Genomic DNA, 23,356 nt, shown 5'->3' with positions numbered 1-23,356 from the left:
CCCACAGAGGCTTGCCAAATCCAGAGCAGCTTTCAGGCTGTGTTGCTTTACAGCAAGCTCAAAATCCTGCAAGGACAAGGGTGACTTAAAAATTCCTCTGCTTAGCACTGTTTGAGTGTTAAGGTAGCTCTTAAAATTCTATTTTCATGATATCTTCCAGAGCACAATTTCAGCCAAAATAAATAAATAGATAAACAAACTTCTTTTTAAGGTTTTGTGTTTCCTGCAGAATGAAAGATACAAATCTAAGACTAAACACATACACTCTTGAATAACACGGAGGAAATATTACAATTTTGTGTGCTCACCAATATAATGCAATTATAACAAAATTATACAATATATATATTGTAATTGTAATATTGTAACTGTAATATTGTAATATATACAATATATATCGCCAATAATAATTTTAGCTTCCAACTAACAGAAATAAATTGAGAATGAAATTCAGCTGGTACTGTGTGAAGTGTCTTTAAAAGTGTGAAATCTGATCAAACTTCCTATTCTTCCTACTAACGCAGTACCTTTGCATCATAAGTCAACATTCAGCTTCAATTTCTTGTAAACAGCACCTGTAATTGAACAGACATCATGGCAGTAATCCACGTTTGGTGCCTCTTTCACTCCAGTCTGAACCATAGCACTCTCAGAATTTAGCATTAATCTTCTCTTACGTTCAGAAGGTAAGTTCTCAAAACCACTTCTCCACACACATCGCTCACACAGTTCCTTTAAAATATGGTAATGTTTATGCATATAAACACACATATAAAAATGTGTGTTATATATTATATTACATATAAAAAGAAATGTATATATATACACATGAATATTTAGGCTTGTTAAATGTAGAACAGAAAAGTCATACCATTAAAAAACTGTAGAGTTACTGGTAACACACGTAACTCCTCTTTTCATTTTGTATTATGTATGAACCCTAAAAAGCTTAATATCATGGAAGGTGAGACATTTTATTAAAAAGTGCAGACATAAACTAGATCATGAGATAGATAACAAAAGAATTTGTGTAAATATTATTTGAATCTTGTTTATTTCATAGTACTGAGTGGAAAAAGAACAAAAACATCTAAGCTTTTTTTTTTTTCTTGCTGCCAGCAAGAAAATGTTATTGGAAGCTATGATGCTTGTGGCAAATCATATCAGTCATCATTAATTTGAATGAAACTGTCAGTTCTGCAGTATTTGACGTGCATTTCCAGTTGTGGCTTATTTTCTGTGCACATTTTGACAAGTGTATCGCAGTACAACCATTTTGAAACAAAGACACAGTTTAGTAGGCAATCATACAGAGATAAGAAAACACAGCAGTAAGGTACTTGGGCTAAAAACCACTTAACACTCAAGCGGACTGCCAAAACAGATACAAATATTTCCAGAGCAGTAGAAAACATATAATAACAGAAATAGTCCTAGATTTTTTTAAGTCTGAGGATATGAACACAAGTGCTGTAATTCATTATGTATTTTTTAAGGTTTTTTTTTTTTTTTGGTGGCCAGCACTGTGCTTACTTGTAAGAAAAAAGGAAAAAAAAAAAAAAGTAAGAAATCATAGGTGATACTGAGTACTGTACATGTTAAAATGGTCTAGACTGAGGATACTTCACTGAAGCTGCCAGGCCGGATCACATAAACATATCTTAGAAGCAACGGGTGACCAACACGCAACTCATAAATTGCAAATAGCTCATGGTGCATCTCCTGTCCCAGCAGGGTGCTGTGAGACACGGACACAGCTCTGAGGCTGGTCTGCTGGGCAATCACCATCTGCTGTGAGAAGAAATTCAGCTAACAGGCTGCTGGGGCCAGCAGCACCGAGTTAGCCTCCCGTCTTTGCTAGTTCTATACTACCGTGGGACTACTTCTGCTATTGCTTCTGAATGCTGAACAAATTATCTACTCAGTTTGGGTAATGAGATAGTATTGGTATTAGCCACAGGAAGATCTGGAAAGGCAGGCTGTAGATTAGCCTGTTTTCTCTGAATCCCACCTAAAGACATCCTTTGACTGTGAACGCAAGACCTGCACTGCTTGGTCTGAGGACAAGCGTCGTGTAACTGGGTTCCAGCCTTGATCGCATTTCCCTGATGACAGCACTTCCCCATGCTCACTGTTCTCAGTGCAGGAGAAATGAAGATGACAGCATCCTAGATTTCAGGATATTCTAGAACAAAATGCATAATCATCCTTCCAATTAAAATGTCAGTAAACCACCTCCACTCACTACAAAACGCCCAGTAGTTTAACTGGGATGACGAAAATCCGCTATCAAGATGAAGGGCATTCATTCAGCTTTCTGAAGGGAAAACTTTTTTTTTTTTTTTTTCCAGATAGGCTGTGACTTGAGAACCACGAACAGCTATTTTTGGAAGGGCCTGCTGAACTGTGAACTGTTTCAGGACAGAACATATAATACCCTCGGAGGTTGCCTTCAGCATTCAACTGTGGATGAACTGGCAGGAGGTTCAGTAACACGGTGCTAGCTGACGGGTTACCATGGCAACATTCCTGCCTTCTGCCAAATTTTGGAGCCCAAGTTTAAAAGCTGATCTCAAACCAAGGTCTTTTCTAAAAACTCTCTAAGCTCCTATTTAACAAAAGCAAACACAAAATCATCTTCCCCTCAAAAAAATCCAGCCCATGTAAAAAGAGGCTGTCCTTTGCTGTTCACTTCCAGCGCTTACTCCAGCTCTTCTCACTGCACTATTGGATACTCTTATATTTAAGTGTTGTAGCTCAGCTATGAATTTGCCTGACTTAAAATAAGCATATAATATTTATATACGTCTATTCAAGCATGTAGGAGGTATAAGTGCAATTTCTTTGTCAAGTAGCAGAGTTAAAAGGTGGCTCTCTCACTGTGGCCTTTCAAAGTGTCTTTACTCACTGCCTGATGTAGTCACCCGTGAAACTTAGGAGGACTCAAAATAGAAATTTCCAAATAACCTCAGAAAAGAATTTCCGAAAATTTTTCAGTTCTCTGAAAGTTCTGTAAAGGCAGTACAAACATTGGCCTTAATTTCATGGAATTTGGGGTAGTGTGAAAAAATTATAGACCTGCTAAATATTCTTTATTGATGTAGGAGGTAAGGCAGTAATGAGTTCAGTACATAACAGGGCTTGAATTTCATTCATACACTGCAGCAATAGCACAATTCTAGCATTATATTCCAACTGTTAATGCATTTGAATTTGGGTTTCCATCTCTCAGCTCTAAGTTCTCAAACAGATCATATATATTTAAACTACATTGCAATGAACAAAACCAAAAACCCAAACTGCGACAACTCAAAAACTACAATCAGAGAAAGAATGACAGGAGATAAAGTACATAAGGATTTTTTTTTTTTCTTAAGAATGTCAATCTCTTTCCACTTTGTCTTCACAAAGGACCCAAATTTGGAATCAGCTAAAAATAAGAGCTGCAGTTTAACAATCACTGGCATTTCAGATAAGATAGATCATCATCATTTCCAAAATCCCTCTCAGTGATGGATATGCTTATGGATTTTCTCAAACTGATCACTGTCAAGCAAATGCAATAATCCCGACATCAACTGGCAAGGCATCACCAGACCAGAATTTTAATACAGATGTTCTGCCTTGCACGTCTTGCTTTTTCATGCTAGACATGAAATGCCTGCGTAGCACCTTTGCACTGTTCAGCAGCTACAAGAATCCTGCAGCACAAACCAGTGTCACATCTTAGTTCTGGTGAGTAAAAGGAAGCAGTGTGCGTTCTCTGAAGAGACACACAAATCAAAATAAATGTGATGACAAGGCTTCAAAACGTGTGCTCTACTTTATTCAGAAGGTATCTTGAAAGCAAAAATGTATCTTGCTCTTGCCTATTTTTCCTTCTCTTTCAGAACATGATGCTTCTGTATCACTAGAGTTTCTCTACAAATAACATTGCTATATCAACACTTTGTAATGGGTTACAAATAAATTCAATTCAGTCACAGTATGAACTGTGAAATCTTACCAACCATGAGAAAGTTGCCTTTAACAATTTCATGCAGTGGTATGTAAAGCTTGCACCAAAAGTTTTGGATCATTGAGATCTGTTTGCTGCAAAAGCAATGTAACGGACAAAAACCATTAACTGCAACAGGTCTGGCTGATTCACGCACAAAAAATAAATCAGGTTGCCTCACAAAATATTTTAAAGAAGTAGCTTGATAAAATATCATATTCTAGGTGGCTTATTGTACAAATAACATGGACCAGGAGGAGAGTAATTGCTTTTGGCCTTCTGCATTAAATGCATACATTGTATGTAGTTACTTTGCTAAAGCAATCTCCTTCCTAAGCTAAAAACAAAACAAAACAAACCTTTTGAACTACATAAATCATAAACCTGCCTGATTCTCTGTTGTGCTATTCTTTACACAGAGGTCTTATTTTTACTTCCTATAATTATATGTCTGCACATCTGCAAGCGTTCATTGTTAACAAATGGATTATGGCAATAAATTCAAATCTTTAGAGGAAAGTTCAAGGATGCTGTTCCACACATAAAAGCAGTAAAAAAGATTCTTTTTCAGACTCACAGCATTTCCCCTGCAGTAATTTTAAGAAATTATCCTATCTTTAATACCTTAGTTTAAACTTTAGGCACTCATAAATTCTAATGGCATACTGGCGTCCCTAAGTTTCACTGCGAGCAAGTAAGGGCTTTATAGATTCAGCTCAGCGAAGAAATGACTAAAAACCTCCCAAAATGTATTCTGAAGTTCAAGGAAAAATGTGCTTGCAGTGTCATTTTAAAAATTAATAAAAAAAAAAAAAACAGGAAGAGAAATCAGTAGAAATGTCAGCAGTTCCATTCATAGCTTTTCAAAAAATAAATTCTATCCTACCCTATGGCAGAACTCAAATTTTGGCATTTTAAAAACCTTCACTGTGTGCGATCATTTGCCAATGTCTCACTAAAAATGCCCATCAATTCTTTACAGCATCTCATTAGTGGGTATGTTTTTTGTATTTTTTTTACAAATATATGTTAGTACTGCAGAAAGGTACATTTTCCAAAAGAAAGAAGTAGCTTGTAACTTCTGAGATGATAAATAATACCTACTTCATGGTCCTTTCTGGATCATGTAAGACAGTGAAAAACATCTCAGCCCCACAACAGGTATCCTTAATATAGGCAGTTATCTACCTGAATCATTTGAATATTTGATGGAAACACATAACATTGGGAGCTTCTCCTCAGTCACAGCTAAAGCTGACTGTAAATCAGGGTGTTTACAGAATTGTGTTTCCTATTGCCTGTCTATGAAAGCACATATGCAGCCTGGCAAGCTTGAATGACAGTCTTCCATTCGACTAAAAAATGACTGAACGTTGTTTTTATAAGGTGTGAGATAAACCTAGATGAAATTGTTGGCAATAAAATTTTCTGAAATGTAAAATTAGGCAAATACACAGTATTCACAGAAAAGCTGTGTAAAATTATTGGAGTGCTGTATTCTAGGAGTAAAATTTTAGTAGCTTATCGGTTGCACTTAGCTAATCTGGTCCATTGTATTATTTAATAGTATACCAAATATCCTGTGCCCAAAATGCCTTAGACTGAAGTCATAGTACCTCATGCTAAGACCACTAACCCAAGAGTGTTTATTGCATTATTTTCTTTTGAAAATTTCTTCTACTCGGGAATATCCTTGCTATGTATTGGTTACCTAGTAAAACAGAACGGGAGAGGATTGGCTTTGACACATAAATATGGATAGGGATCATGGACACTTTTTGGTACAGTTGATATGTTGTCTATGCCAAAGTTCTTCTTTCCTGGGTGCCACACATATATGCACTTGGACAATGGTCAGGTGTCCAAGTAATAATAATGAAATAATTAATTACTGAGGTAATCTACTCTGCTTTAATGAAAGAGGAGCCACAGAGAACATAAAGGCAATTTCTATATTGTAAAGCAAAGATAGTAACGTATCACTTTTCTGAGAAATGATAAAAGATTTCTGAGAGGTTCTTAGAGCCTGATTGAAGACAATGAAGAAATACCCAGTGTATGTTATCACTGTAATTTTTAGACAAATACTGTGGCATTTTGTATTACAGACATTAAGTGATTGTGAAAGTTCTGATGGTGCTGATTATCTTCAGCTTTGAACTAATCTTTTCATAGTCAGCAGCAGCTAACACAAAAATCCCACTTTTTCAGGCAGATTGCTTTTGCTTACTAAGAATTTAATTATATCTTATCTGTAACTACACAATCTTATAGACCTGGTTTTGTAGCTATACAATACAAGCAGACAAACTAGAAATTAAAACTTGAAAAAGTAATTATGCCAAGTACTTAAAAGCGACAGGAAATATCTTATTACCTTTACTTATATGGCTAATAAAGCAGAGCAAAATATAGTCTATAGTTGTTGAACACATGGTAAGCTTATTTCTCCTCACCCAACAATATTTTCACAACTGTATACAAGTAACAAGAGCTGTACTATAATTAGCCAAGAATGCAAGGCTGACACTTACAGAATTGTCACTACATAGCTTCAGTAGAACAAATAATCACCTGAAACTGTGTATCCCTGTCATTTTAAATTACTGTACATCTGCAAAATGACATTCCATGCTATGCAATTAAGAAATAAGGGATGCCTGGCAAGATTTATGGGTTGGGGAGAAACCACTGAAACCTAATTGTTTTTTGACAGGACTGAAAAAGAACAGACCAAACTTAATGACTATACTGGTGGACCGTATCTTTTCCTGACCAAGGGATTTTAAAAAAGATTTTGTATTACCTTTGTTTGCTTTAAAAACAAACAGTTCAGGAGATTTCAATTTCAAGATTGAGACCATTTGGATTAGCTAGGTTATTAATACAACTGTGTAGATACATAACACAACATAGAACTTCCCACATAATTGTGTTCACATTCCTCTGCTAAATTGAAGAGGTGGGAAATGTGCATTTAGCCTAGAGGTAAATAACAGGAAAAACATCAAAACTGACTTTGAGAAAAATCAGGAGGATAGAGAAAATAAAAAATAAAACAAAACTGCCTGGAGCTGATAAAAAAATGAAGTAGGGAAAGGCTTTAATCACGATGAGGAAGCAAGGAGTTTAGCACTGAACTCTTTATAGGAATAACAGGACAACTGTGCACACACACAAAAAAATTAGTTTGCAATAAAAGAAAACTAACCTGTTATTAGAAAATGTTTCTTAAATGCTGTCTCCTTTACAGGGAAATGGATGCTCTTTTTCAACTACTTTAAAGGTTACTAAAGAGAACATAATGTGAGGACAATTCTGCACTGACCTGGACTTCCCATTTTAGTCCTTCCACAGGACTTTGCCTGTGGTCTTCCCATTTCAGATTATCTCATTATACATTGAGAATGTGGCTCTGCTCTATCCTTTTACACTGCTGACAGAGTACTTTAAACAGGCTTCAGCAAAGAATCTGATATTTCTTTCTTATTCCTTTTTCCAAACACGTTGTTTTAGTCCTTGAGCTGTAATGCTTTCAACTCCACGGCTCTGGGGGGGGGGCGGGGGGCCCATGCATCAATTCTAGTGTGCTTCATTCCCACTAAGCAGAGCCTGTTTGCATGGTGATGGCTTCAGGTGCCACACAAACGGTGTCCAATGGTTTGAAAAGTCTCTGAATTCTGTTGTTCAGACCCATATCCCTCCTGTCAAGTTCAGCTGGGATGTGTCCTACATCACAAAGCTCTACGTGGGTGCTATGTACTGATTCACAAAACCTAGGCTGGACAGAGAATCAGCAGCAGTTGATGAACACTAATTAAAATTTGAAGAGACTAAGAGAGACCTGAGTTTTTCCTCCTTCCATCTTTATTTTTATATCTTGCTGCCGTATATCAGTATCATGTGTGAATAATGGTCCAAACAGTTCTGTGAACAGCTACAAAAATGGCACAAAGTAAGTCCTATCCTTAAATATCAGAGCAGCACCAGCTATAACTATGTGCTCCTATATGCTGAGAATTCAAGTACTGTCTTTGTACTAAATATATACTTCTTTGTTCCACTCAAATAGAGCCAGGCAATGAACCTGCAGGGCAGTTTTCAGGTGGCAATCTCCCACTGTAAAGCCTTCCCTGAGCTTCTACAGAAGTAAAAGCTCTAATACATACAACTAAGAATGTGGCTCCTTTGCAGTTTAGCTCTCAGTCTTGCAAAATCTGACTTGTGCATCTAGCTTAAAGAGTTAACAACATAATTTCCTGAAGGATGCAAGCCTCAAAGGGGTGGGTGGTGTTTTGTCTCTATACACTTTTTACTGAAGAAGGAGGAAAATATTGTCCAGATGCTTACAATATGTTAACAGCAGAAAGTACATGTATGTACAAAGCGTACACAATACAGAAACAACACTGCATATTTAGGAATTATGGATTATCAGAGAATTCTTCTGTACTCTCATGCAATCGTGCCAAAGCATGTTTTCTGAAATTCATACTAAAACATTGTCATTAAATGTTTCAAAAATTACCTCTTCCTACTGCTGCAAATTATCTATGCAGAACTGATGGTTCATTATTTGAGATGTCAGAGAAGTAAGGAACAAACCCTTTTAAAAACATAGAAATCATAATTCCCTTAAAAACCTATCCAACTGAACTGGAACGGAAACTACAATGCTAGCAATTTCATAGGAAGCCCTCTTATCCTTGGTTAGGCATATCATCCTGAACACAGTTAATTTGCAAAAATCATCCTGTCTTTGCCACTTGTTAGCTTTGCTTATCAGTTTCTCCAGTGATGCTGCTCACAGCATCTAGGAATGGTTCTAATTCACTGAATCCAAAATTTTTAGTTGTCAGAGGTCATACAGAGAATCCTTAATTATACACTAATACAAGATTTGAGCTTGGGTTCAATTCTTAAAAATCACAAATATATAAAATATAAATACAGTTGTCAAATAAGTTTGCAGCTTGCAAACTATTAGAAGTCTTGCAACCAAATATTCTACAAACAAAACCACTCTTCTACATATACAGCTTAGAAATCAACATCTTGACAATAAAGTTTTATGAAAGCACAAAACTGCATGTATGTTCAGTGTTTATCATAGAACTGAAAACTTGAAAATTTCCTTCAGCTGAGAGTTCTACATTGCCACAGATCTCTATGTTGTTAGAAGTTGCTCTTCAGAAAATACGGTAGCCTGAAATGGTTTGTACATGGTCTGCAGAAAATAATAAGGCAACTACATTTAATTATATTACCATTTAATAAGTGGTTTATATACATTATTTAATTTCTTCAACTACATTAGATTTTAAAAGTTCATATTATCAGAGAGTTCCACAGATGCTGCATAAATATACAGTAATGAGGATATTTCCATAAATTCTGGAAACAAAGGGAGCATAGCCTATTAAAGGAGTTACTATATTCAGCTAGTTATTGTGTAAAATACCCTGGTGCAAAACAGGGGAAATCTTAGTAAAACTGTCCTTGATGATCAGGAAGTTTCTCACAGACAGACAGTAAAAATTGACTGAAAACCAGAAAGCTGGTTTGTGCATGTTAACAACTCTGAGAAATACCTTTTCTTCAGATTAATGTTCAGCACCTGAAGCATTCTAGAGGTAAATGCAACATATATTTATCGCAAAGCAAGTACTAATATCATCCTAATAACATTGTGATTGAGAGAAATACAATCGCAAGTAATTAATATGTTGTAGAGAGGCTCATGTTACCCATTATAGATTGGGGTCAATGAATGAAGGAGATTGCATCACAATTCCTTGACTCTGACTGACTACTGAATGACAATCATGGAATCAATGGCTACATCCGAAAAAAGTCCATCTGTTGAGTGCCGAGATCTTCTACTGCACTAGAGATACAGTTTTTATGCTGCAATTTTGATTTTACATTTTCTTCAATGCATTATAAGAACCAGAAAATAAAGTACCTGTGCTTTTATCTACTCTTCTCTTGCTGATTTACAGCTACTGAAATCAAACCTGTGATTGTTAATAGCACTAAGGCAGAGGATTAATTTATACCCAATGATAGAATGTTCAAGTAATTGATGTTAGATAAAGATGAAGAATATTTCCTAATTCCTTCTCTCTCCTTTTCCTCTGCTTAAAAACAAATTGCTGCTATGAATTGTTCTATTTTGAAGAAACAAGCATGTTTTATGCTTTTATATTGTAAAAATCCACTCTTCTGGGAATCGTTTCAGAGCAGGCAGATGTTCCCATGAGTGATTATATTCTATAGGTCACTAAAAATTCATCTGAATAAACATAAAATAGAAATCTGGGAATGTCTCCAAATGTTTTCCCAAGTAGCTGACTGTTTCTGGCACCCTCTATTTTTATAAGATGGGCAGAGGATAAAATTCCTCACGTTTGTTTCTAAAGGAAGAAAGAATACTCAGAATGGAGAGAAGATATGCAACATGTTAAATCATTAAGAGATACTCAGCAGACTACTTAAGTACTTTTTGTTACAAAAAGTACAGCTATAGCTCATGTTATAAAAAAGATCTCTTTTTTTCTTTTAGTACAAAAATTCTGGGTTAGTGCAATATATATATTAATATAATTTAATATGGACTATTTGCATTTACAATCTTAAAAGTAAATTGTAAGTTTCTCCACACAAATAGGTTCATCTTGCCCCAAAGGATGCCCCAAATAGGAAAGTAAAACAAAAACCAACCAAACAAAAAACCATCTTGTTAATCAAGTTTTTGGTTCTTTATATGAGAAACTGATGAGAAAAGGAAGATATAGAGCAAGCATTTGTTTCTTTGTTAGTCAGGTGGTCAGGTAGTACAGACGTCATCTTAGGAGCAATGGATGTGGACACAACAGTAGATGGTAGGTATGTATAACAGGGAAGAAACACAATATAGTTTTTAAAGCACTGCTCATCCTCAAAAAGTTGCAAATGTTGTATCTGTTTAGTGTAGCCCTGTTCAAAAAGAGTATTCTAGCTGTAGTGAATAGGTGAGTAGGAGAACATTTGTTAGCACATTAATAAACTTTCACTATTGGAAGGATTAAAATGCAGATAGTATTATGCAGATGTTTTACAGTTCTGAGAAATAGAAGAGTGGGCTGGTTCAAGTCAGATAATAATACTGAAGTTTCAGTCCAAGGTTTAGGATTCCCTAGAGATGTTTGCTTTTATTAAGAAAGATTTAAAGATACGCATGGTTGAGGACCACAGTGTAAGATGAATCACCTCAACAGTTTGACGTGTCTAAGAGTTGATGATAATAGGATTTTGACCAGGAGTTGTTGGATGCAATTTGTCATCATCATGAGTCTTTCATGATAAGAAAATCGTTTGATTTTTTTTTTTGGTCTCCATTTACAGATGTAAGCTGTTGTAAGAATCAGACTTACATGAATTGAATTTTACTGCCAGAAACGCTGAAGAGCTGGGAACTACCCCAGTTCATTATTGATTTTAAGAATACTGCCAAAAAAATTAAAATGCATTCTGGTCATCAATTTGATGATGTTATTAGCTGCATTTTTATTTTGCTTTTTAATACACAGTTTTCTTCATAAAAAAAAGCTAATATTAACAGTTATAAAAAAAGGTTTTGTGCACTGTTAATCAAAATATTGCCAGAAATAATATTCTTAAGTTAAAGAATTCTCCACTTTAGAGCTAGGTGAGAAGGCAACTATATTTCTGCAGATTGTTCCAGAAAGAAAAGAATTCTTATACTGGTATATAAAAAAAAACCAGGCAGAGTAATCTTCACCCTTTTATTACAGCTTCTTGGAGTCTACCAAGTCTGTGAAAACAACATGATTAAAGATCCTAGTAAACAAATGATTTGAATCACAAGACAGAGTTTTAGAATTTCTGTATTGTTTCCTTTAAAATATAAAATATGGTTATTTTCACAAAGACTATATATCCTAGTAATAGAGTAATGCCTTTCCTGCAAGATGTACTTGTTATTACATAAGTGAGAGGTCTGCAAGCCAGAATGATTAGACTTGTGTCAGGCAGAAAACAATGAGGTGTGTTCCAGCATACAAAAAGCAATTTCAGAAGGAATGCAATACTGAAAGGGATCAGCAAGAAGGAGTTATTAAGTGAGCAGAGTCAAATAGCTTTTCTTTTCCACTGGTTACTCACATAACATTTCTATTAACGTGAAACATAAAATTATGAAAGAAAGCATTCTAAAAAAAAATCGACCACTAACAATGATTAAGAAGCAATCACATATCAAGGCCTTTTCTGTATGTTTCAGGGGTTAGTTGAATCTTGTATTTTAAAGCAGTGGAAATCAGTAGGTATATTTTTTCCTGTGATCATTAATTCCACATCAACACTATCACAATTACAGACATCATATTTAAATTTATTTTACGTTGAAATGGTGATACCATCTGATATTCATAATATATTTCTAAGTGTTAACTGTATCAAGAAGGTATTAAAGCCATCAACTACTCAATAACAAGACGTATTATCAGTAACTTAATTTAGGAAAGTCAGTCAGCCAAAGGGCCAAATACCATCTTTCCCAAGTATTTCAATCACCTTAAATGTGGTCAAAAGCACAGTAAAATTGCTTTATGATGCCTGATGTTAAAATTGAGACCTCAAAACAATTTGATGTAAACAGCCTTTTATACTGATATAATAAACCAAGAGCAGCTGTCTGAATTTACAGTTGTGACATGCTAAACTATATTAAGTTGGATATTACTAATTAATTTCAGCAGAAGTTTAATTTCAGGAGGCTTGCTAGGCTTAATTTCTTCTACGAACAGCCCGCTAGTAGTGTATTTGCAAAATGATTTAATATATTACAACAGCTCTCTCTTTGCTATCTCAAGAATTCCTACAGTTAATGTATGCAGATGCAAGTATCTTCCTTAATCAAAAAGAGGGCTAGCTTCCATTTACATATCTCATCTGTGCACACATATCCTATCAACGATGGGTATTTCTGTTCTGCATCTACTTCTATAGTTCATCAAGAACCATTTCAGGAAATGGTGCTACCTGGCATTATCACAGAAGTACCAGAAGTTCCTGCTGACCGATACAGTACTAGAGAGCTGCTGTCTTCCGGACAGACATTATAGACTACCTGCATCTCACTCAAAGACCCCAAAACTGAGCTAGAAATGTGAAATGGAAGTTTTTATCTTAAAAACTGCTTGTCTACAGCTCCTAACGCTGGAACTCAGATTGTTACACCTATAAAAAATACTCTCAACATCATTGATGTTTGGGATGGCACAATTCACAACAAAATTCATGTTAAGAGATACAGGACTGGATCAATTACAACTATTGATGAAGTTCTGGAGGAATTTAAGACAGAATAATCTACCTTAAAACAGGAGATGCTACTCTGCATCACTCCCCCCCATCCTAGTCTGTAACAGCATTTTTCAATCATCTTTCATGGTAAACAGTCAGATTTAACGTATCATCAGGTGTCATTTTCTGTTTCTCTTTCAGTAGTCTGTATTTCTCTCTTCCCTAAGGAGTCTTTCATTAACAATTTCTGTTTCAGAATATTGTACATTATTTGTACTTTCTGGAGGTTTCGTGGTATTTGCCTACTTGCAATTTGTTGTCACTTGCAAGTATGATCACTATGTTGTTTAGTATCTTTTATGATTATTAATCGATATGTATGAAGATAAAACATTCTATATTTCAATATAAGTTCTCCAGTTCTCATTTAATTACACAATACTCTTATAAACAACACTAATGGGTTTTCCCCAGAAAATATGAAAATGCATACTTAAAATTTCTAACATTCCAAAATATTGATGCTGAGCCGGTATTTTCTAAAAAAAAAAAATGCAGAAATAACAAAAACAAATTTGTTTGCATAAGAAAGTCAGGACTTGAGTGGTTTAAAACTGTGTTTATGTGTTTTTAAATTCTGTGCTAGCATCAGAGAGTAAAAGAGCAGCCTCAAGGCATCTTGGCAGCCGACAACAGCTAGAGCCAGGCCGAACAACAAGATTGTGATGTGATTCTCTATGGCTTTTTGACAAAGTATAAACTGAGTTAATGTGTACTTCTGCAGGTGACATGACCAAAAGGATACCTGATGGTAGGCTGCTGGGAGATAGTTTGCTGAGAAGGATATTGGCGGCTTAAAGTACCTTTTCAGATGAGCTTTGACAGTGATGCTTGTAATCATAGTATTGTTAAAGTATTATGTCCTTTGCACTGTTATGGCACCACAAAGGAGAGATCAACAGTCTTGGAAAATTGATAGGAAAACTGACAACACACGGAAGAGAAACCGAAGGAAGGAAAAAGGTTGATGGTTCATTATGCTACAAAAACCAATAGTAGTAACCTCTAACTTACTTCCTTTACTTGTAAAAAAACCTGCTTGTGCCCCTGTATTGATCTAAACCCGAATGCCTGTAGATGACTCAGGCCAGCTTGTGGGGACCTGACTATGTGTCCGTGGTTGAACCAATATGTGTACTGGAAGTTAGATAAGTAATTAAGGAGAAAGACATGAAGCCTCAAACCACTCAAACACCTGCCCTGAGGCAGGTAACTTTTCCATGAATACTCAAAAACTCTGTAGTCTCTGTTGTCAGTGATTTGGAGGATGTCCATGGCCAAACATTCTAAGGATTTTTTCCTGACATATATAGCACTTTTCGTGAGACTCAGAAGCCATTTGTGGGATTAAATGCTAAAATCATCCAAGAATTACATTCTACACTGTACTGAGATGCAACTGCCTCAAGGGCCTCCCTCTCTTGAAATTAAAGACAGCATTTATTACTTTTTAAGAGACAGTGAACATGAGTCACACTCAAAAACTTGTAAGAGAAGACTGACCTTGGGCATAAGTCCTTATTCTGTCAAGGCTTTGAGATGCATGTGATAAAGACCTATACTGACAAGTGCCAAATCTAAATAATAGGCTTTGCTGAGGGTATGCCATATCCTTTCCATACTCTTTAATATCCAATGATAATAATTGGTGAATAAATAAGCTTTCTTATTATTAGTGAATAAGCAAAAAAAAAATGAAGTATTTTCAACATAAAGATACAATCAAAATCCTTTTATAGTTATGGAATATATGCCATCATATGCTGAGAATCAGTGTCTGTTTTGATACAGTTGTTACACATAATAACTGTAATTAAAAGTTCATCAACCATTCTACTACTTACATTAGGACAGTAAAGCATTATAACAGGTTCTCCAGAAGGTTCTGATGTCTCTATCCTAGAGGTTTTCAACAAAAAACCTCAAGTAACCTGGTCTGACCTCATACCTGGCCCTGTATTGTTCAGGAGGTTGGACTAGAGAGCCCCTGAAGTCCCTTCCAACCTGAATTATTCTATGTCTCTATAGCAGAAAAAGATAAGGCTATGCTTTTCTGTGACGCAGGCTATGACAGATTTACATAAAAACTATAAAAAGTGCTGTTTTGAATATCTACATAGTTCTCAATACCACATTTTCTTTATCGTGTCATGCCAGTAATTGTTTCCTTTTGATTCAGTTTATTAGTAAAATGATAGGTACTATGTCAATTCACACTTCAGAGTTAGGTTGATGGCATTTAATACAGAAATAATGCAGACACACCTGTATTTGCTAGTTTCTATTTGTAACTACTGCTTTTGCAAATTGAAAACACTACTGTCCAAAAAAAAAAAAAGGAATGCCATCTTTCTGTAATGTGGGATACATTAAAAGATAAAATAGTTTATATTTCATGGTACATAGCTACAACTACAATTGCTTGTTTTTGTTGTGTTTTTGTTTTCTGAGAGGCAACTTTTTACATGAGAGTAATGAAGACAAACTATATTTAGATCATAGCTACCTACTTAGTGCTCAAGGTTATTGCAATGGGACTAACAAATTCATTCATGCATACGTCTTGCTAATGACCTGTTCAAGTCTGTTTTCTTACACTTTCTTACTTTTCTTCAAATGCTATAGGAAATAATCTAGCAGAAGATAATGAAAGGCCAGTGAGAGAAGAACAAACTAGTAGGATACTTCAAGAATAAGCAAACAAACCTCCAAGTAAATGAATAAAAAATAAACAGACCCTTTCTTGACTTGACAGCAGATACATTAGGATTCAACTTTGCTTGTATTTCTAGGAGGTGTGACATTTGTGTGACATTCAGAGTTAACAGGGGAAAAGGAATGTTTCTTGTATTTCTAAAACGCAAGGCATATTTTTCCAAGTACTTGTTCAGTTTCCAGAAAACAACGTACAAAATATTGGCAGTCATACTGAAAACAAAACTTTACTGTCATCTTTTACTCTGCAGAACAAAATATTCCCTAGAAATGTAATTTTTATCCCTCAAAAGAAAACCAATTTCACCTTGGAAGTTTCATAAGGATTTTTTCATCTTGAATATATAAGAAGTTATTTTGAGACAAAAGTTAGAAATGAGTTCTTAGAAAGTAATAATGCATTTATTTGTTTTCTACTTTATATATGTATTTAAGGCAAAACTACAGATTGCCTTTTTATGAAAATAGTAATTCTTCTTGATAGCTGGAAGTGTTACTCTTCATAAGGGGCAGACTTGCTGTCAGAGTTGTAGCTCTAAGTTTTCTCCATAAATATTTCATGAGTTTATACATACACTATATCAAGAAAGTCTGCAGTCTTCATAAGTAGCCAGGGAAGGAGTTGAGGAAGACCACCCCAGCGCCCCTTGCTCTATACACTTCTAGCTGTTGGAAGAGATTTAGAACTTCCGCAGAAGGGAAGCGAGTTTGCAGAAGGGCCATGTTACAGCTGTACCACGTACCTGTAGACTGAAAAGATGGATGCTGCAAACTGGCAGAATGTTTACAGTAGCACTTTCTGTGTTCGTGTTGGACAGAGTAAGAATCACAGTAAACATTAATGGAAATCATACAAGATAGACGAGATTTTCTAAACTGACCAGTATATTTAACTGTTCAACAGAATGTTTAAGTAACTGTGCTATGTTTCTGTTTCTCAGATGTCTCAAATTATGCATCCAGAAAAAGTAATAACTTTGGAAAATTCTGACCCTGAGCCTTTGCCACCTTTCTTCATTATTAAGAGTTGTTGGCAATTATCTTCTCTCTCTCACCTGTCTCAGTCCCTGACAGCAAATAATAGGCAGATTTTGATGGGCTGAAATACTTGTTAACTTGGGCAATATATTCAATATTGTTGTACACACTATCAGAACAAGTAGTTCAGACTTTTTCAGACTATCAGAATTGTTTATACCAGGCATACTCACATTCTTTTGCTGGATCATGTAGAAATGCTGTGATTTCTTCCAGTTTTGGCACACAGCTTTGTAGGTGGATTGTGATCTGTAGTACAGTTTCCAGTTATTTGAGGATGCAATTGCGTTTAAATGTGTCAACACTTTCCCTTAAGTGGATCATCTGTACTATCTTTAGTAGTATCAAAAGTAACTGATTGTTTTAAGCTGATTTGCATTTGCAAACTTGCATTCACATTTTTCTTTTAAAAGAAAGTTGAACTTTCCCGCAGATTTTAAATACAGCTATTTGTTTTGCTTTGGTCATGTTCCCTTCCATTTAACTTTGACTTCTGTTAATGCTGGGGACATGATGTGCAGATGTTTCCTGGAATATCTCTTTTACAAGGGATGGACTAATGGGAGTTCTCCATTTTCAAAACAGCGTAATGAAAATAATCAACTTCTTGTTCTCTTTATCTGGCCTCATATGCAATATAAGCACATAGTCTGAATACACAAACTGCAAAATCCTGTAGAATACATTGTTTGGATAGCGAGCTTATACCTCTGTCACACAGGACTTCAGTTATCTAAGATCTGTACTTATGTTTATCTCAGTATGATGTTTTCCCCAATTGCAAGCACTGTAGAGCATACGCTATTGATACAAGCTTGTAATTAACTTTTCTAAAAAATGTAATGTCAAAATAGACATCAAGTATCTCAAGAAATATCACAAAAATATCTTAACTTTTTGTTACGAAAGTTTTGCATCAGTGAGCTTAGCACAGAAGACCTCTGGTCTAAAGCTATCCCAGGCTTTTTTTTTTTTTTTAATAAAAAAATACAGTTATTCTGGTCTGCCTCCCTTTCAGCTAAGATCTACTTCATTAACGCTTGCAAGTAACCTAGCCCTTGCAATACTGCTGGCTTCAGAGTCCACAGATGGTATCTTTCTTGAATTATTCTACAAGAAAGTTAGATGATTTATTCTTATTGTTCTTTGCTTGACTTGTTAGAACACAGAGAGATTTTTTTCTAACAGGCTTTTCATGCATGCACTGCACTACCAGCTCAAAGCAAACAGAAAAAGAATGTCATTTACCATTACCTTTTGAGAAGGGAACAAACATTACATAACTGCATGAATATATTGCACTTGCTTAAATTCTCAAAAAGAAAATACAAATAAACCCAGCTCCCCCACCCCCAAACACCAAGTTAATAATTAGGGAATCCTGCCATTTTGAAATGCATTAGCAAATTCCTTTCTTTATAGTGTTCTGTAGGCAGATGAACATGTGAGGCAGCCATAGTTAAAAGCCATTTTGGAAGATGCGATTTGAAATATGATTCATGACAGAAAGAAAATTCTCAGTTTCTTCTCAAAGGTAGCTTATGATAAAAGTATTTTTATAGTTTTCTAATTCAAAAGCCTTATTAGGTATTTACAGTTGTAATCTTACAATTATTACTAACGCCTATTTACACTTTTGCTAGTAATAGGTACCCCTCAAATTATCTAGAAGTTCAACATGTTTGCACAAATATTTTAAAATGATGCCCAGCTCCCTGGTAGATGTCAGTCTACGCTCACATTTATTTAAATTTCCTAATCTGATCGAAGATCTTCCTCAAAAGCTTACCACCCATTGAGTCAAAAGGAGGTTTTTCAGAGAATACCAACTTCTTTTCCTTCAAACTACAAGCAATCCTCCTAGGGAAGGAACAATTAGAAATCCCCCACAACTGCAGGCAGTTATACTGGGCTGTTTTGCTTCCAAATGGAAGTTTAGTTTTCTAAAAAGTGTCTCTTAATACCTGACAACTGCATTAGTTTTACATGACTGTACTGTAACCTCTAGGTAAACATCATGGTGGATGACTATCTAAATGAAAACATATGAAATGAGGAATAGTAATAATAGATATATCTTCTCACATTTAGATGTTTGAACCCAGAGATACGCCTAAAGATTTATAAAGAAATCATGAAGAAATAAACACTCAAACTGTATTCTATTTCAAGGGAACTTAGTTTTCTCACGTTTTGTTTAAGATGCTGACCTATAATTTTATAATCAGTGTGTCTCCTAAAAGGTAAGATTCCTGTTCCCTTCATATTGACAAAGACCAGAGGTTAGACATAAATGATTAGAAGCTAGTATATGGCACAAACCTGTACCATGTTTATACCACATACCTGTGGTATTAGACCTGCGTCTAATCAGGCCTGAAGTTTTGGCTTATAAAATCACTTGTGCTGTCCTAGTACAGCATATTGAAGTTTTAGCCAGAATGGCTATAAGCTGTGTGAAGAATAATCTGCTTATGCCCTACCTAAAGCATATTCCATGCTGACTCAAGCTGACTTTTTGAGCAAAACAGTCTCTTCAGGAAATGTCCAGTCTTACTTTTTAAATTTCAGCTAGATATACTACATCTGCCAAAACATGTGCTGAGTACTAGGAAAAAGAGTAATTTACAAACAGAAGTTCTATTTCTACATTCTAAGTCAAATTCAAGCAATATGTTTTTGATGATATCTGCAAAAGGGATTTAAGGAAAGGAAACCATCTGAAGCTTTGTGAGATGGTGAAAAATTACGGATTCAATATATCAGAGCTATTGCTAAGTGGAACTGTCAGAGCTGCTGGAAGACCTCAATGACCTGATTAAGATAGTAGCGAGAAACCATGTTCTCTGTCCACCTCTACAAGATTTTATCATAAATTATTTTATTAACTTGGTATATTGAGACTCTCCTTAAAACAGATCTTGGATTACCATGTAGGCAATCCTCAGGAATATATATGGATACCACTACACTGCTAAGTTCTATTACTTTTATGAAAGTGAATAGTAAAACATTCATAAGTGTAGGCTGAAATTGAAAATATATAAATATTATAGATTTTAATGCCCCCCCCCCAAAAAAACCAAATACCACCACCACCAAGAACAACAGAAAAAAACACCAAAACCCCAACCTTAAACATTTACGTCTCCAGAAAATTTCAGATTGTTAGAAAAAGCTGTCATTAAAGTAAGAAAACACCTTACTCTGACTTCTGAAGACATAATGGTCTCTCTTACCCAATGGCCAGCATTTCCATTTATCTACTCACTCCCTACAAATTCTTTAAAATCCCTGAAGTTTGGGAGCATCTTCTTTATTAATTTAGATTCTCAACAAGCTTAAACTGAAACCCCTTATTAAACCACAAATCAGCTTTATATACCTTCTTCTTAAAATAATTTCTTAGAAGTTGAACAAGTTTTATCATTTCTATCCATTCCTATAAAACTTAAAATGTAGTATTTTAAAACTATGTTCCATTAACAATACTTACAGCCTGGTATTCTAATGCAGAAATCCTTCTTTCATTTTATTCTCAAGTAAATATTACTTAGGAACCCAGTTTGTCTTAGTGAAGATTGTTAAACAAAGTATTATTTCTATAGGGGGACAGCACCAGTTTGGGAAGTCCACATGTGACAATGCATCCATTTTTGCTGTTGTGTAAATCACAGTACTGGAGGCAGGTCTCTCAAATATCATCTTTTCTCAACTTCTTCCTTTCTGCCTTTCATGGCCAACTCTTTCTCATAATTTTTATTTAGTATAAAGTCTTTTCTTCCCCTCTGTGTATCTAAATAGCATAATTTATTTAAATTATTTTACAGTTCCTGCCTTGTCCTGTAATTTATCTCACATCTACCCAAAGAAAAGTCTGAAGAAGACGTGTAAGATATACGGGAGAGGGTTACCCTTCTTTAATGCTGAATCCTGCTTTACTGACTATTACAGCTTTTTTTTTTTTTGCTTCTGCACATTGCTTACAGTCATATAGATCATCAATAGCACACTGTGGAGAATGTAACACAAGAAATAAAACCCAGCCTATCCGTTTAATTATTTTCAATTTGCATGCAAAAACACTCTGTGTACATTATTTCAAAATACACATGGAACAGTTCTCACAGCCCCATCCATTAACAAACGGATGAGGATGAATATAAGAAATCTATTAAATTTGCTGAAAACATGCTGCAGTGTACACTGTCAAAAGAAAGGTGTTTTTTTTTAAAAAAAATCACACTCTTTTCATCGTCCGTGAGAAATTAAGAGCAGGATGACAAAGGGTGTTTACACAGGCACTTAGCCAGGAAACTGTGTTTTCCACAGATACAGTCATTCCGGGAGCACATCTCCGATTTTATGAGCTCCCTCCCTCTGTTCTCTCTCTCCCTGCAATCACATCGAGAAATATATCTGTAGGTGAAAAAATACATAGTTCTGCACAACATATTGAAATGCTGCTTCTTTCCTTTAGGTAAGTGCTACCACACTGAGGCCATTTGTAGGAATTTTACACAGCAAGATAAACACATGCAAGCCTCTTAAGGAAACACATGAACTGCAGGACAGTTTCACAGTGAATCATTACCAAAAATCTGTGTAAGGAGTCCATAAAAGAATTCTCTCTAAATCTTCTGTGAAATGCAGCATTGCTTATTAGCAGTGGAAAACCTCGTGAGATAGAAAGTCTTGTCACTTTATTTGTGTGTGCTTTCCTGCATCTTAAGTTGCAGCTTAAGATCCCTTAGGATCATGTGAGGCTAGGTTATATATTAGAGAGCTGTGCTATAGTGCTGTGAGTGTGTAAGCCTAGCAGCTGGGTACTGTTATGGTTGCTGCTTTCCTGTGCTAAGCTGATTTACTTGTTTAAGGTCTGACCTCATCATCCTGTCAGTATGGATTCCCACCTATACAGTTAGCAGCAGCTTAGCATCGGCTTGAAGAGCTTGCAGTATATTAATCAGAAGAGAGAGAGAGAGAGAGAGAGAGAGAGAGCAAGCTACCGGTATTTGTTCTTTTGTTGTCTTTTCTTAAGAAGAGGAGTTGAAATACAAGAGATAAAGAATCTGTTTCCTTTCTAAAAGAATAGGCTTTTGTATATATATACATTTTTTTTTTTTCCTGGGAAAAATGTCAGTATCTGGAAAGAAAGAGTTTGATGTGAAGCAGATCCTGAGGCTCCGCTGGAGGTGGTTCAGTCACCCCTCGCAAGGCTCCGCAGGCACGGGGGGCTGCCATCAGCAGGAAGGATATGAACACAGAGGGACACCGGTTCAGAACAGGTTGAAGAACCACTCTCGGGACAGAAATGGGCTGAAGAAAAACAGCAGTCCTGTCCACCACAATATACTGGCACCTGTGCCAGGTCCAACCCCGGTGCACCACCGATCTATTCAAGCCTGGCATCAACAAAACCTCATAGAACAGCTTCGATCAAATGAAGATATTCCCAAAACAAGCACAGAGGAAAACTGTGTCAAAGAAGATTCAAACAAAACCCCACAGGAGTTGCAGATGATCACAGAGGAAAATTCAGATGAATCTGCAGAGAGGTAGGACTTTTAAAGTCTGCACTTCAAAAGCCATACTTCTATCCAAGTCATTCCCTAAAACTGTCTTTGTTTTTAACCAGAGCTCCTTACCGCATTAACCTCACTTTGTATATGTGCACACCCACACTCACATTAAAAAGCAAGAAGGAACACTGTCATGAAATTTTGCTCTTTGCTTAAGATACGTCATGTCAGAACTTCCATAAAAATAAAATCTGCCAGCTTGTCAAATTTTCTCTATTGCAGTTTACAACATATTAATTTTTTGTCTTGATTTATTCTGTGTAAGAACAATGGAAAAAATGAGCCTTCTGAAATACTGTCCTCATTCTGACTTTATCAATGGGTGCAACTTTGACAAATGGGAACTGCTGGAGGTACACAGTCTGTGTGGTTGCCATCAGTTTGTCAAATTTTTCACTGCCTTTTTTACTGTCTCTTTGACAAGTATAATTAACCCTGAACTAAGTGGAAAGGGAGCATCATTACTTGCTTTTTTAAGGGTTTATTTGAAATCACATTACTTTCACAGTTTGTTTAGCACAGTAAGAGACATACTTTCTGCAAGGTCAGGTAAGAAATATGACAGCTATGACACCTTAAAGGTGTAAGAACAAGGAGTGATCTATTTTTAAGATGTTAATATAGAGAAGAAAATACTAGTACAAGTTATTTCACT

At 35.6% G+C, this 23,356-nt stretch overlaps 1 protein-coding gene across 2 annotated transcripts in view; it reads left to right on the top strand.

Moving 5' to 3' along the window:
• KLHL4 (kelch like family member 4) overlaps positions 1-23,356 on the top strand; it is an 81,359-nt gene that overhangs the window by 21,000 nt on the left and 37,003 nt on the right. Inside the window, exon 2 of one of the 2 annotated variants that reach the window (XM_048077449.2) lies at positions 22,263-22,677. The exons of the other annotated variant lie outside the window; for it this stretch is intronic. Within the exon in view, the coding sequence (XP_047933406.2) occupies positions 22,263-22,677 (415 nt within the window). The remainder of the gene's footprint in view (positions 1-22,262; positions 22,678-23,356) is intronic. 2 annotated transcript variants of the gene reach the window in all.

Source organism: Anser cygnoides, chromosome 13 (assembly GCF_040182565.1).
Source record: "Anser cygnoides isolate HZ-2024a breed goose chromosome 13, Taihu_goose_T2T_genome, whole genome shotgun sequence".
NCBI classification, from domain to species: domain Eukaryota; kingdom Metazoa; phylum Chordata; class Aves; order Anseriformes; family Anatidae; genus Anser; species Anser cygnoides.
This window is presented reverse-complemented; position numbering and strand designations above follow the sequence as displayed.